General features: G+C 58.5%; 1 protein-coding gene across 7 annotated transcripts; it reads left to right on the top strand.

The window, feature by feature from the left end:
* TLE2 (TLE family member 2, transcriptional corepressor) lies at positions 1-15,020 on the top strand. 7 transcript variants are annotated; one of them, XR_010785101.1, is made up of 20 exons: positions 1-170; positions 260-345; positions 971-1,034; positions 2,080-2,124; positions 3,766-3,828; positions 4,044-4,118; positions 5,094-5,277; positions 7,266-7,282; positions 8,203-8,295; positions 8,617-8,661; positions 9,703-9,819; positions 10,795-10,936; positions 11,469-11,614; positions 11,943-12,019; positions 12,900-13,149; positions 13,359-13,606; positions 13,842-13,985; positions 14,069-14,219; positions 14,334-14,410; positions 14,493-14,604. XR_010785101.1 is itself a non-coding variant. In XM_066566535.1 (20 exons), exons 1-20 carry the CDS (start codon positions 147-149, stop codon positions 14,598-14,600), a joined length of 2,160 nt encoding a protein of 719 aa, XP_066422632.1. In that variant the 5' UTR covers positions 1-146; the 3' UTR covers positions 14,601-15,020. The 7 variants fall into 7 exon arrangements, 6 of the variants coding, with proteins under 6 accessions (XP_066422632.1, XP_066422633.1, XP_066422635.1 ...); XM_066566535.1 differs by having other exon boundaries at positions 13,838-13,985; positions 14,493-15,020; XM_066566536.1 differs by having other exon boundaries at positions 14,069-14,223; positions 14,493-15,020.
* The last annotated feature ends 270 nt before the right edge of the window (positions 15,021-15,290 follow it).

The raw sequence follows: 15,290 nt of genomic DNA on the forward strand, positions 1-15,290 counted from the left end.
CGAGACCCCGGGAGCGCCACCCGAGCCGCTCGGCCAAACCCCCGCTCCCCGCCGAGCCCTGGCACCCCCGGGCCCCGGCGGGAGGAGCGGGCAGCAGCGCCCGGGGAGCGGCGGGGCCTGGCAGGGAGCCCTGAGGGGCGCTCAGGATGTTCCCTCAGGGACGGCACCCGGTAAGTGCCGCGGGGGCGGCGGGGCCGGGCCGGGCCGGGCCGCGGGGCCGAGCCGCAGCCTCCACAGCCGGGCTGTCTCTCCGCTGCAGCCCGGGCAGCCCTTCAAGTTCTCGGTGCTGGAAATCTGCGAGCGAATCAAGGAGGAGTTTCAGTTCCTGCAGGCGCAGTACCACAGGTGGGACCGGGGCCGGGCTGGGCTGAGCGCGGTGGGATAACGGGGCTGGAGCGTTCGAGCAGCGGGGGAAGTGGGGAAGGAGGAGGTGGAGAGCTCCTTCAGGAGCACAATCGTCTATCTGGTCTTTCCAGGAGCAGCTTTGGGGCCAGGCACTCAGCAGAGCTGCTGCTCTGCTGGTGGGACCCAACCTTGAATCCTAAAAGGATCAGATTTAGGAGCAGGCTCCGGAGGGGTGGATGGTGGTGACAGAGCCTCGTCCGTGCAGAAGGAGGAAGGGGAGAAGGGTTTGGGCTGGGGGACAGCATAAAAGCGACAGCTGGGGATCCAGGTCTTCAGCAGGAGTCCCAAGGGGAGGATCAGCCCAATTTCCTCTGTCTGAGCCGGGGGCTGGAGCAGGGAGGGCACAGAGCTCTGGGTGGGTGCTACAGGTGTGTGCACAGCACAGCCGTGGGGTGCAGGTGCCCCGGGCAGGGTGTGTGTGTGTGTGACAGCCCTGCAGGTGCCCTGGGCAGGGTGGGTGACACCCCTGCAGCCCCAAGAGCACGCAGGAGATGTGCTGAGCTTGCCCCAGGGATGGGGCAGGGGCTGCAGGTCCGTGATTGGAAGCCCTGGGTCCCCTTTGCAGCCTGAAGCTGGAGTGTGAGAAGCTGGTGAGCGAGAAGACAGAGATGCAGAGACATTATGTCATGGTAAGCTGTCCCCCTGCCGTGTCCCCTTGTCCCCCTGAAGGGCTGTCCCCTCTGGGCTGCTGCCCTCACACACATCTGGGTGCTGGGGCTCCTCTCAGCCCTGCCCAGTGCTGACCTTGGGGCTGGGAAAATGGGAGGCAGGAAGGAGTTAATCACCATTTCTCTTGGTGCTCAGTGCTGCTTGAGCCCGGGAATCCTGCCATAGGTTTTGTCTTTTTTTTTTTTTTTTTAACCTTTTTCTATCTGGCCTTGTAAGAGAGCTCCCAGCTCTTCCCTCTCTCTTTCTCCCAAGGGGTGGATATTTAAGAACTGATGCTCCAAGGCTCGTGGTTTGGGTGGAAGGGGAAGGAGCAGGGCAGGAGCCCTCCACAGTTGCCAATGAAGGGTTAAAAGGCCCCAGGACAGACTGACCTGGGCAGCAGCCAGAGCCTGTAGGAGCTGCTGGGAGGAAGAGGATGGGGACAGCAGAGCTGTTCCTTCTCCTGCAGCACCTGACCTTACTGGCCCCTCTGGGGAAGGGGGAACCCAAGTGACACCATCCAAAAGGCAAAAAGATGTGAATTTGGGCAAAGCCCATCCTGGGGGTGAACAGAGCCCTGCCTGTGAGGCTGGGTGTTGGTAATGCAGGGCATGTTCCTCTGACCCATCAGCTGGGAGCCCTCCCCACATCCTGGAGGCTCAAAGGGATTTCCAGAAGTGCTTTCCTGCCTTTGGAACAGGCTTTGCTGGAGGACAGCAGATCCTTTGGTGCCCAGGTGTGGGGATTGGGCTCACAGTCACTGGTGGCTGCTGAAGGGTGAAACCTGGAACAGGTTCCAAGAGCCAGGACAGGATCTGGGGAGGCAGCAGGACTGGCTCCCCTTGGCTTAAACAAATTGCGGGTGTAAACAGCCTGTGCCTGCTCCCTGCCTTGTCCCAGGCTCCTGGCACAGTGTCCCAGCCATTCCTCATGGGCTGGAGCAGCCAAACCCCGGGCTGGTCCTGGGCCAGCTGCTCTGGACAGCTCCTAACCAGGCTGTGCTGTGCTTTTTGCTTTTCCTCTCAGTACTACGAGATGTCCTACGGCCTGAACATTGAAATGCACAAGCAGGTAAATGCAGGGGGGCTGGGACAGCAGCAGGGGAGGGTGGGGAAGAGGAAGAGGTTGGAGACTTCGTTTGAAAATTATCTCCCTTGAGCCTTGCAGCTCTAATGGCTCTGAGTGACACAGGGACTGGCTTGCAGAGGGATGCAGCAGTTGTCAGGATGTGTTATTGAGTTCCCCATCCCAAAGAGAAGCGCTCAGAGCCCTGCTGTGAGCCCTGGTGCCTCCCTGCAGTGCTTCCCTGGGGCCCCACTTGAAGGAGGGATGTGGAGGAAACAGCAGGAGCTAGAGCCCAGAGGCAAATGGATTGTCTTTCTTTTCTCTTTTTTTTTTTTCCTTAATCCCCTTTTCCTTTCCCAAAGCCAGAGGAGTGTTTTCACCCTTCCCTGGTTCCCCTTTTGTTCCAGCCTTAATTTGCTTTCCCTCTTCAGATTTATCAATCTAGTCATCATGGGCTCTCTGCCAGGGAAATTAGTTTGGACCAATGCCTGACAAAGTGGCAAGTCAACTGCCATATCCCTCCAGCTGGCTCAGCCCCTCCGAGTTTGCTCCTTTTGTTAGCAGGGAGCTGTGGTGGGGACCACATTCCTGCCACCCTTACACACCCCAAAATCCAGTGGGAATTGGGAACCAGGCGTGGCCCAAGCCAGGTGGGGCTGGGGGCTCTGCCCACGAGGTGGTGGCCAAGGGGTTGAGGAGCAGGAGCCCGGGCAGGAGGGGGTCCCAGTGACTGGGAGAGCAGCTGGGAGCTGCAGGTGAGCACAGGGCGCTGCTGGCTGTGGGGCACGGCAGGGAAATGTTCCCTTTGTTCTCCCTTGGCTCCCGGCCTGCTTTGACCTCTGCAGCACCGGTGGGGATTGTCAGAAACCTGAGCTGATAAAACCCTTCAGAGCAGCCAGCCCCGGGCTGCATTTACAGCAGGGGGGGGGTGTGCAGTTTTCCCCAGGAAATGTGGATTTTCTCTTGGAGAGGCTGGGCTGGAAGTCACAGCCCCTTTCCTCGGAAGTGCTGCTTGCCCTGCTGTGGGTTTGTCTGCAACCACAGAGCCTCTCCTCAGAGGATGCACCGGGTTTTCTGCATTCCCCCGTGGGCAGGGGCAGCTCTGGGAGTGCTCTGAGCCTCTGAAGGAGCAGGGGGAGCTGTCGCAGGGCTTGATGGGGCTGGGAGTGGAGTCCTGCTCCGGGTCAGGGCAGGTACAACCAACAGAGCCTTGAGGGATTTGCTGGTGCCATTCCAAGAGGGCAGTTCTGCATCCTGCTTGCTCTGCCTGGCTTGGAGCTGCATGTTTGGGAAGGGAAGGCACAGGGAGGGCTCGCTGCCAGCGCCCGTGGCTCGGCTCCCCTCTGTCCCTGCCCGCAAAGCCAGGATGGGTTTGGGCTGAGCAAAGCCAGCTGGGCTGCAGGGACTGACAGCTTGGAGCTTGCCTTGGCCTGGGGCCACGCAGGGATTGAGGCGTGGGGTCCCTCCCCTGTGCCTGGCAGCCCTGGGCAGAGCAGTTTGGGAAATCCCAGCAGGGATGCAGAGGCAGCAGGAGAATTTCCGTGGGTGGGGAGAGTTTCACTCCCTCTGCAGAGGTTGTGTTTGCAGGAGGGGGCTCAGAGCCCTCCAGCCATGGTGATACCTGCTGATTCCTGCTTCCTCCTTCAGGCAGAGATTGTCAAGAGGCTGAGTGCCATTTGTGCCCAGATCATTCCCTTCCTGACGCAGGAGGTAAGGAGGAGGCAGGGGGTGTGCAGCAGATTGATTTACCCCTTCCCAAGAAGCCAGAGCCGACTCCTTCCTGAACCACGGGAGGTTTTGGGGAAGAAAACTTCATGCCTGGGCTGGAGGGGAGGGAGAAGGGGCTCTGCAGGGAAGGGTGGGGCGATGTGGAGCTCCCTAGGGGCAGGAGCAGGGTGTGACCACCCCTTGCCCTTCCTCCCCAGCACCAGCAGCAGGTCCTGCAGGCAGTGGAACGGGCCAAGCAGGTGACCATGGGAGAGCTCAACAGCATCGTCGGGGTGAGTTGCACAGCCTGGCTGGGGCCAGAGATTCCTCCCTGCCTGGGGCTTTGGGCCCTGCAGTGATAGGGGAGATTTTTACTCTTAATACACCCATGTTTTTACTATTTTGACACACCCATTATTTACTATTTAAGGATTTTTATTATTTTGACACACCCATTATTTACTATTTAAAGATTTTTACTATTTTGACACACTTTTTTTTTTACTTTTTTACTATTTAAGGGCCTTTACTATTTTGATACACCCATTTTCCATTTTTTACTGTTTAAGGGTTTTGACTATTTTGATGCACCCATTATTTACTATTTAAGGGGTTTTACTATTTTGACACACCCATTTTTTTACTATTTAAGGATTTTTATTATTTTGACACACCCATTATTTACTATTTAAGGATTTTTACTATTTTGATACACCTTTTTTTCCATTTTTCACTTTTTAAGGGTTTTGACTATTTTGACACACCCATTTTTACTATTTAAGGTTTTTTACTATTTTGACACACTCGTTTTTTACTATTTAAGGTTTTTTACTATTTTGATACATCAATTTTTTACTATTTAAGGGTTTTTGCTATTTTAGTGCACCCATTGTGATGAAGGGATTTGCCACGGTGTCCTGAAGGTGTTGGGTGCCCTGTGGGACACCCCCTGAGCAGGGCACAGCCGTGCCTTGGGGTCGTGTCTGCAGCAGGGAGGGACTCACGGGTGGAAGGGGCACGGGAGGAAAACAAAGTCCAGAGGGAGAATAAAAGAGGCTGTGCTGAGCCTGCTGAGCCCAGACAGCCCCGAGGGAAGGGGCAGGGGTGTGACCCAGCCTGTGCAGCCCCCAGAGCTCCGCTGTCCCCTCCCCATCCCCATCCCTGTCTCCTCCCATGAGCTTCGCATCGCAGCCCGCGGGGAAGGGAGGGGAGGGCCGGGCCGTGGCTGCCTCCTCCACATCCAGGACCATTTGCTCTTTCTCTTTCAGCAGCAGCAGCTTCAGCAGCTCTCCCAGCACGCATCCCCGCTGCCGCTGGCACCCCACCCCTCCAGCATGCAGCCCCCCAGCCTGAGCGGGGCCAGCTCGGGGCTCCTGGCCCTATCAGGGGCACTGATGGCTCAGGTTCAGCTGGCCAAGGAGCACAGAGTGGCCCAGGATGGGGAGAACAGAGGTAAGGGGAAGAAGCACAGCTGGGTTAACCCTTTCAAGGCTGGGATGCTGCCCTGCCTCTTTGCTGAGGCTCCTGGCTGCTGCATCCCTGGGGATGGCAAATTCGTGGAATGGAATGCCTGCAGCCCCAGGAGGCTGGCTGTGTTTGTGACTGCTCTGCAGTGAAGCTGTGTGTGCAGCCCTGGGCAAGTGTTTGTGCACACACACGGCTCTCCCTGCTCCCCTGGGTGTTTCCAGTGCATGAGGCAGCTGGGAGATCCCCACCACAAAAAAATCCTCTCTTTTTACATCAAGATCTGATACTTAAAGATGAGACTTTTAAGGAAAATACTGTTGCAAGCCTCTGGTAGAAACTGTGACAGCCACAAGCCTGGGGCAAGGAATTCAGAAAGCAGAGCCTCATTGGGTGTGTTGTGCCGTGTAAATTACACTAATTCCTAGTCCAGATGGGTGCCTCCTCCTGTCAGGATCAGCGAGTGCCTTCCAAACATCATCAATATTTAATCATCGTTAAATCAGTGCTCTGAATGCTGCTGGCAGGCCTGGGCCAAATGAGTAACTGTGCCCAGCTCTGCTCGTGGCCTGTTGCACAAAAGAGGAGCTGCTCTGAGCTCCAGTCACCTTTTCAGAGCACAGGCATGGAGTGGCTGTGCTGAGGGGAGGCTGGGACAAGGAGAGAGAGGCTCTGTGAGCTAGAAACAGGCAGCCAGGTTTAGCAGCAGTGATGTTTCCCTGCACACTCCCCTGGGGAAGGTGCTGACTGAAATGCACTTGGGTCAGGACCCCAGAGCAGCAGCAGAGCCAGGCACTGGGTGGGGTTTGCTGCAGGTTCTCATGGTCTGGCTTGGCCTGGAGGATTTCAAGGTGGTGAAAAGAGCAGCAGGAAGCTGTCGGTGGCAGCTCTGCCCCCCCCTGCACACAGCTGTCTGCAGCTCAAATCCTGCCCGTGTTTCTTTAAGGATGGCTTCCACAAAGGAGGAAAACAAAGTCCAGAGAGAGAGAGAGAATAAAAGCAGGCTGTGCTGTGCTGAGCCTACTTAACCCTCAGAGCCCAGGCAGCCAGAACTTCTCTCAGCCTGGGTGTCTGGCTGTGGTGAGGGCCATTCCTTATTAAAAAAAAAAAAAAAAAAAAAAGGAAAAGATTGAAATGCTCCATCTGTCTGGGGTTAATCCTCAGTGCTCTGCCATAGTTAGCCAGAGCTGGTGTGAGTCAAGCTGAGCCAGGGGTGCACAGGGCTGATGGCAGGCATCTGGTCCCACTCCAGACCACGGCCTTGGAGCAGTGCCCACAGGAATCCCTCAGCTTCCCATCCCTGCCTGCCTCTTCTTGCCAGCAGGGACCTGGACTCGTTCTCTCTGAATGCTGGTGGATCTTTAGGAGCAAAAATCAGCCAGGGAAGGTTGCTGAAGCCCAGCCCACAGCCCTGTGCTTGGATTTGCAGTAAATGTGTTCCCTGTGCTTGGATTTGCAGTAAATGCCTGGCACCCCTTCCCTGGGCTCAGGGAAGTGGACCTGCTTTGCTGTGCATGTCCAAAAGCCTCAGAGAGTTTCCAAGCAGGGCTTTTAGGCATGGCTTCCTAAGGAAATGGGATGGGTGTGATTCAGGGGAGCTCAGCTGGCCAGCTCTCCCCTCCTGGGGCCTTTGGATCTGTTTTCATGTCTAGGGAAGGGATTTCAGAGCTGGGATAAGCTCTTGGAAGGAGGTGGGTGGGCAGAGGCTCTCCTGAGGGGCACCAAAGTGCTGACCTCTCTTTAGACAGCACAGAATCCACACTTCAGCTGGGCAAAGTGGGAAATCTGGTGTGATTTGTTTGTTTGTTTGTTTTCTAAACCTGTGTCCTGCTGTTTGCTGGTTTGCCCTGCTGTGCCCCTCTCTCCTTCCTGCCTGGGTATGAGGGGCACAGGCTTGGCATTAACAACCTCTCCCTGTCCTCCCCTCTGCTCTGCCATGGACCTGGGATGTTCTCCCTGCTGCTGCCTGGATCCAGAGCTCACCCCAAGCCGGGTAAGTTGTGACAGGCCAGTGGCCTCAGCTGGCCCTGATGCCATCTCCAGTGTGCTCCAAGCTGGCCACTGGCTCCTGGGAAGGAAGGGATGGGGCTGCTGGGTGAGCTTTGCTGGCCTGGGTGGGCTGTGTTTGCATCAGGGTTTTGTAACTGAAGCTTCTGGGCCACCTCAATTCAGTCTTTGCTGATGCAAGGAGCTAAAGATCAAGGGCTGCTCCCAAAATAACCAGCTCTGTCCTTTTCAAGGAGTTTCCAGTTTAGGAATCATTCTGAACAGGTCTCAGAGCTCTCAGCCCCTCTGCAGTCCTTGGCTGCCCCCTCCCTTTTAGGATCCCCCCCAGTGCCAGAGCTGTGACTCCCTTCCCAAGCTCCACAGTAGCTCTGCAGAATCCAGGGTCCAGGCAGGGGAAGGAAGGGTTAATGATCTCTGTTGGGGAAATGCAGGCATTGATCTGTAGGAGAGGAGGTGTCTGTGATGCCATCACTGCCCAGGCACCCAGGAGCAGTCAGCTGCAGGGAGCCCTGGCATGGGGCATCTCTGTCACCTTCTGGCTGCATTGTCACCAGTGTGGGGATGCCAGGGCACGTGTGACACCTCTGCAGCTGCCAGCAGCACCTGGGGGAGGGCTCTTCTTCCTGCCCAGCCCCATTCTGCTTCCAAAACCTCGTGGCAGGGTTGAGGTGAAGCAAACACAGCTCCAGTGGGGATTTTCTGCTCCACCCTGGCTCGTTGTGTCTGCAGGGGTGGATCTCCCTTGCTTGGTTCAGGATTTGGGGTTCTGGGCTCTTTCCCAGCATCCAGGGAGATGCTTTGGCAGGATGGAGTTGGTCATGGAGCAGGGCCTGGCCCCACTGAGAGCTGAGGGGTGCCTGCCTGCCCTCCAAGTGGCTCTCACACCTTCCTCTCCCTCTGCCTCAGAGTGTTTCTTCTTCCCCTGCCGAGAGCCTGCAGGACGAGGAGCGCACGGGGCTGAAGAGGAAGAGGGAGGAGAAGGAGCTGCCTGGGCATTCTGTGAGTGCCCCAAGGGCTGGGGCTGGCAGGGCTGGGCTGGGGAGGGGGCTGGGCAGCCCTGTGCCCACCCTGCTGCACCGGGCTGCTGTGCTGGGAGCAAGAACAAAGCAAGTGAGGAGCCCCAGGGAGGCTCCTCAGCCCAAGGCTGGGTCACTGCCAGCAGGATGTGGCTGGTGTTGGTCCAGGGAGGGATGTGCAGGAGAAAATGGGTCCAGGGAGGGATGTACAGGAGAAAATGGGTCACTCTGGGGCAGAACACAGAGCCTGCTGCAGCATCTCCCTGCCCTGACTGAGCCCTTCTGGGTTTCTCCCTCCTCACAGGACAGCGATGGGGACAAGAGTGATGACAACCTGGTGGTGGATGAGGTAAGCCCTTAGGGCCTGTCAAGGCATCCTGCTCCAGCTGCAGTGGTTGGGTTTAGGACTCTGGTTCCCCAGCTTTGGGGTTCTTCAGGCTGCAGCTCGTTGTGCTGGGCAGCAGTGGCCAGCCAGGACACGTGCCAGCCCTGCTCCAGTGCGTTGTGCCAGCCAAGACTGATTCCACTCCCACTGCTCTGGGAAAGCTGTGCCAGCCAGGGCTCAGCTTTGCCAGCCACAGGCTTGGCTCTGCTTCACAATCCCCTGTCAGCCCCTCTGCTGCAGCATCCCATATGGGGAGGCTGATAAGCTGAGATGAGAGCTCCATGGAGCTGGGCTTGCTGCTGGCAGCTCCTGTGGGTGGAGGTGGCAGGAGCCTCATGGCCCTGCCAGCCCCATGCCTCGAGCCCCTTCCTGCCCTACCTGGCCCTGCAGCAGCCTCAACTTTAACTCACCTCACTGAATTCCAGTCTTCTGCAGTGGAACTGCCACATGCTTCTTGACTGAGGCACACCTGACAGAACTTGATCCCAGCCACTGCTGTTCTTGGTGAAGATGTTTTGGGGATGTGCTATAAGCCCCTTAGAAGACAGAGGGGAGAGAAAGATATGAAGTCTTTCAGGGCTTGTATTTTCTTAGGAAGTGGCACAAAAAGGAAGATCAGGAGGAATTTCTGCAGCAAATGAGGCTTATGAAAGCTGCTCATTGTGCTGATAAAAAGTCACAGACCTGGTTGAATGGGATTGCAAGAGCTGAGGGGTGGCCTTGCCTCTGAAATGGCAGCCCTGTCTCAGCTCCTCATGTGTGCTGATCCCCATCCCTCCTTGTGAAGGCATCCCTGGCCACCAGCGTCCTCTGAACCTGCTGTCACCTCTCATTTTATCCAAAGAGAAAAACCGAGGCCGTTTCTCATCCAGGAGAGCAGAACGCAGCACGGATGCTCCTCATTCAGACCGAGGGCACTGGTGGGGTGGTGGTGCTGGTTCCCCAGGGACCCTGCCGTCCTACACAGGGGGGTTCCTGCTTCCCACAGCGCTGTTCTCCCCCCAGGACCCGCCCTCGGAGCCCGGCAGCCCCGGCCGCCCCCCCAGCCGCCCGTCCCGCCGGGAGCTGCCCGGGAGCCCCGCGTCCGTCGGCTCCAGCGGGGAGCGCCGGGAGCAGAGCCCGGTGAGGAGCCCCGGGGCTGGGGGTGGGCTCTGGGGCCGGCAGCGTGGCCGGGAATTTCTCTCCATGGTCAGTCTGAAATGCCGTATACAGCCGGATAGAAATGCCAGGGTTGTGCCCATTGGGGACAGATCCGTGCCCTCGGGGCAGGGTGAGTGCTGCTGGGCACAGCACAGCTCTGCAGTGTTCTCCACCCGCCTGCCTGCAGGATTCCCCAGAGCTGCTCACAGCAATTGATTTTTCCTCCTTTTTTTTTTTTTTTTCCCTTGCTTCTGTGTGTGGGTTTTGTTTTTTTTTTTCCTTCTTCCTTGCCAAGCACCAGTCCAGCGCTCAGATTGAAACATCAGCATGTGGGAAGGGGGAGGGATGTTTCTGCCACTCCTTGGCCTCCCAGCCACCGCAGGGACCGAGTGACATGTCCCCCCATCTGGGGTCAGGAGCCAGCTGGGGGCTGTGGGCAGCAGCGAGCAGCAGCTCCCCAGCACAATCGGATTAGAGCAGACAAAGCGCCCTGAGCAATCTGCCAGCACAGCACGTAGCTTTTCTCTGTTATTAATTTTTTTTTTCCCCTCCTTTGCTGGTGTCGACAAAATCCCCAGACAGAAAAAAAAGCAGAAGAAATAGGAGAGGCAGGCAGGGGAAAAAAAAAAAAAGGCAAAGGCAAGGAATGAAATAGTTGTGGGGATTGGAGAGGCCAGTTCATGCCAGGCATCCTCTTGGTCCCAAACTGGGGATGGGGGTGCCCCTCCATGCAGGAGGAGTTTGGCTTGAGGGAGCTTTGGTGACCCAAAGCTTGCATGGAGCATTTGCAGCTGTGGGGAGAGCAGGGACATGTGAGGGGCAAAGGAGAGGGGACCTGGATGGCCAATCCTTGTCCAGCTCCATCCAGGAGCTCCTTCCACCCTCCAAGGTGTGGAGGCTGCTGGCCCAGGCTCTGCTCCCACAGCTGAAGCTGCTCTTCTTTCCTCTGCTGCACAGACCCACTCAGTGGCCAGCACTGCCACCTCCAAGCCTTCCTCTTCCTCACCATCCCTTGACTCCCTCACGCCTGGCCCCGGACCCAGCTCGGCCGTCGCTCTCCGGCTGCCCCCGGCCAAGGTCCCCAGCACCGACAGTGTCAGTGAGTGACAGGGACAGCACAGGGGGGTCACTGAGTGTCCAGGGGGGTCACTGAGTGACAGGGACAGCATGGGGGGGTCACTGTCCAGGACAGCTTGGGGGGGCGGTATGTGTGTCACTGAGTGTCCAGGACAGCACAGGGGGTGTCAGTCAGTGTCCAGGACAGCACAGAGGCTGCTCTGCTCTGCTCGGGTGGGATGGGATGGAGGGATTCAGGACCCTGTTTGCCACCAGCAGAGCTGGCAGGGCCATTTTACTCCACAAGATCAGAGCTCTGAACCATGGCCAAGCGGAGCCCCCCTGCCATTGCCACACACCTGCTGGGCTCAGACCTGCCAAGGGTGGTGGTTGGGCTAGAGCAGGGGTTTAATCTCTTTTTCTCTGCTGAATTGTCATTTTGGTGGGGCTGCACGAAGCTGACTGCTTCAGGCCTTGGCTGTGGGGGTCGGGGGGGGTGGCTGTGCAGTCACCAGGTGTCCCCCCCTCTCCCCCGGGTGACGCCAGGGCCAAGCCACGGCTCTCTCCTCGTGCAGCTCTCCGCAGCCCCCTGAGCTCCTCCAGCCCCTTCACGTCCTCCCTGGCCATGGTGCCCCACGCCACCCCCAGCCTCTGCATGGGCATCCACCTGTCAGTGCCCCAGGCCAGCAGCACTGGGCTGCTCTACGGCCGCTCCCCCGTGGTGAGTCACACAGGGAGGGGTACTGGGTGTGCTGGCTCTGCTGCCTGTCCCCTGGGCAGCATCTGGGACTTCAGCTGGGGTTGCAGCCATAGGAAGGGCTCCCTTGCACAGGTGGTGGGATGTGGGGCTGGTGGAATCTTCAGAGAAGCCTCTGCTGGTTCCACTGGTGTTTGTGGGAAGCTATTTTGGGTTTTCTCACTGCATGGGAGGACACAGCGAGCAGGGAGCTTGCATAGGGTCAAGCTGGTCCCAGGGTGTGCAGGGAAAGGCCAGAGCCCAGCTTTGGTGTCCTCTGCTCTGTTCCTCATGTGCCCTTTGCTTTGTGCAGGTGGCGTTTGAGTCTCACCCTCACCTGAGGGCCTCCACCCTCTCCTCTTCACTCCCCACCATCCCTGGAGGGAAACCGTAAGTGGCTGCAGGGAGGGTGGGGGCAAGGGGCTGAGGTGGCTGCTGGGAGCCTCTCCCTCCCAAGGGCTCACCTGAGGGGGAGCTGCTCTCCAATCCTGAATCCAGTGCTGCCATTTCATTGGCAGCTGGAACTGGGTAATTAAACCCCTCATTAGCCAGGGCATAATGGGCACCTTCCACCTTTTCGCTTGGGCACATTCCACCTTGCCTTGGGCACATTCCATCTTGGCTTGGGCACCTTCCACTTTGGCTTCAGCATGGCTAAGAGAGATCACCTCCTGCTCTTGGGCCTCACACAGAGGTGGTTTAAGCCTCTTTTCTGCTCCCTTCTCGTGCCTTCTCCGTCCATGGCTCTGACTCCAAACTGTGCTGGATGAGGGCTGTGTTGGAGGAGGGGATGTGGTGGCTTGTGGGGGTGAATTTGGGCTGTGTGGACAAGCTGAGGGCAGCAGGGAGCAGAGCCTGGGGGAAAGCTGGGCTGTGCCTGTTGTGTGCCCAGCTGGCATCGCTGGGTGTGTTCTGCTCATGGCTCTGACTCCAATCTGTGCTGCCTCTGTTGGACCTGCAGCCCCTGTCCAGGCAGGATCCTACTGTGCTTCTCACTGCTCTGCTCCCCTCCAGTGCCTTCTCCTTCCATGTCCTCTGCCTCCAAACCGTGCTGCTTGTTGGTGCCACGTGCCTTTGGTGCCTTTTGGACCTGTGTGGCACCAGCCCCTGTCCATGCAGGATCCTGCTCTGCTTCTCACTGCTCTGCTCCCCTCCAGTGCCTTCTCCTTCCATGCCCTCTGCCTCCAGACCACGTTGCCTCTGTTAGACCTGCATGGCCCCTGCCCAGGCAGGATCCTGCTGTGTTTCTCACTGCTCTGCTCCCTTGCAGTGCCTACTCCTTCCACGTCAGTGCTGACGGGCAGATGCAGCCGGTGCCTTTCCCCCCCGACGCCCTGCTGGGCTCCGGCATCCCCCGGCACGCGCGGCAGCTGCACACCCTGAGCCACGGCGAGGTGGTCTGTGCTGTCACCATCAGCAACTCCACCAGACACGTCTACACCGGGGGCAAGGGCTGCGTCAAGGTCTGGGACGTGGGGCAGCCGGGCACCAAGACGGCCGTGGCTCAGCTGGACTGCCTGGTGAGGATGAGGAGGAGGAGGAGGAGGAGGAGGAGGAGCAGGAGTGCCTTTGGGCTGGGGCTGGCAAGGGGAATGTGCCCCTGCTGCAGTGGAGGGAGCAGAGGGGCCTTTCCCAGCTGCAGTGGGAGAAGGAGAAGTGTCTCCTGCAAGGCCCTGTGTGCTCATCATGTCCTCCCTGCCTTGCCCTGCTGCCTGTCGCCCCCGTTCAGAACCGTGACAACTACATCCGCTCCTGCAAGCTGCTCCCCGACGGCCGCAGCCTGATCGTGGGGGGGGAGGCCAGCACCCTGTCCATCTGGGACCTGGCAGCCCCCACGCCCCGCATCAAGGCTGAGCTCACCTCCTCTGCCCCCGCCTGCTACGCCCTGGCCATCAGCCCTGACGCCAAAGTCTGCTTCTCCTGCTGCAGCGACGGCAACATCGTGGTGTGGGACCTGCAGAACCAGACCCTGGTCAGGTGAGTTTGGGGCAAAGGGGCTGCAGGCCAGGACTGCTGGGGACTCCTGGGGCCAGCATCCCCTCAGTCCCTGCAGCATGTCCCTGCCTGTCCCTGTGTGTGACCCTGGCCATGGGACAGTGCCTGTCCTTGCACTCCTCACTGGAGTGCTGCCCTGCCCATGCTCCGTGCTGCAGGTGCTGCCTGCCCTGCCAGCTGTGCCCTCTCCCTCTCCATCTCCCTCTTTCCCAGGCAGTTTCAAGGCCACACAGACGGTGCCAGCTGCATTGACATCTCTAACTATGGCACCAAGCTGTGGACAGGGGGGCTGGACAACACCGTGCGCTGCTGGGACCTGCGGGAGGGCCGGCAGCTGCAGCAGCACGACTTCAGCTCCCAGGTAGGGCTGGAGCCCTCTGGCAGCACCTGGGGCCAGCTGGCACCTGCTGCTGGGCCACCCTGTGAGCCTGTGTGTCCCCTCAGATCTTCTCCCTGGGCTACTGCCCCATGGGAGAGTGGCTGGCCGTGGGCATGGAGAGCAGCAACGTGGAGATCCTGCACGTCACCAAACCTGACAAGTACCAGCTGCACCTCCACGAGAGCTGTGTCCTCTCTCTCAAATTCGCCTCCTGTGGTAGGCAAGGGCCCTTTTTACTGCCTGGGCTGTGGATAGCCTCAGCTTTATCCCTGTGGTTTATCCCCTGAATGGTGTTCCAGCTGCTGACACCCACTTTGTCTCCTGTCCCAGGAAAGTGGTTTGTGAGCACGGGGAAGGACAACCTGCTCAACGCCTGGCGGGCACCCTACGGAGCCAGCATCTTCCAGGTGGGCTGAGGAATCTGTGCAGGGGGATTGTGGTGGCTCCAGGCACCAGCCCTGCTCTCACCTCCTGCCCTCTCACTCACAGTCTAAGGAGTCCTCGTCAGTCCTGAGCTGTGACATCTCTGTCAACGACAAATTCATCGTTACGGGCTCTGGTGACAAGAAGGCCACAGTGTATGAGGTGGTTTACTGACTCCTGTCACCATCAGCAATGGTGACACACCTTGCCCAATGCCACCATGGCTCACAGAGGCCTCCAGTGCTGGACCTGCCCTCCTGCAGCTCTACTTTCCCTCCTCCTCCACTGCTTTCTGCACCAAACCAAGGCTCCAGCCCCATCCTCCTGCCCTGGTTCCTGCAGGAGGTGAGGGCTGGGTGTAATCTGGCATCTCCTGCGGCTGGGCAAAGGCTGGGCTGGACATCCTGGCTTCTGTCTGTCCCTCAGGCTGGCTGCACAGGGAGCTGCACAAAGCCTGAGAGCATGTGTCTCCTGAATTACTGCTACTGACTTAACAGCACCCATTTTCTGCTGCAGAAACAGCTGTAAATTATCAGTAAAGAAATGTATTTAACTATGTTTTCAATCCCTTACTAATAAAAAGGAACAAAAGAAGGGCTGGGCTGGCTCTGAGCAAGGACCTTTGCCAGCCAGTGCTGCCAGCTGTGCCAAGGGCTGGGCTCTGCAGGGTGTCCTGGGGGGCTCCTTTTGGTGACAGAGGTGTGGCTGCTGGCCTGCCAGGGCAGCCCCAGCTCCAGCAGCGCTCTGTGGTGCCTGTGGTGAGCTGTGGCTGGGGGCAGGAGCCCAGAGCAGCTGCCACACCACAGCCCTTGGCAGCCCCGGGCTCCTGGGAGCAGCCCTGCTTGCCCACGGCAGTGCTGGCAG

The sequence above is a fragment of the Molothrus aeneus genome, chromosome 27, assembly GCF_037042795.1.
Source record: "Molothrus aeneus isolate 106 chromosome 27, BPBGC_Maene_1.0, whole genome shotgun sequence".
NCBI classification, from domain to species: Eukaryota; Metazoa; Chordata; class Aves; order Passeriformes; family Icteridae; genus Molothrus; species Molothrus aeneus.

Bases quoted from the DNA above. Each gene is read 5' to 3' on its own strand.
- TLE2 (XM_066566535.1), top strand. From the start codon at position 147: ATGTTCCCTCAGGGACGGCACCCG. The intron at 8,662-9,702 runs GTAAGCCCTTAG...TTCTCCCCCCAG, and splicing joins ACAACCTGGTGGTGGATGAG to GACCCGCCCTCGGAGCCCGG. The intron at 9,820-10,794 runs GTGAGGAGCCCC...TCTGCTGCACAG, and splicing joins AGCGCCGGGAGCAGAGCCCG to ACCCACTCAGTGGCCAGCAC.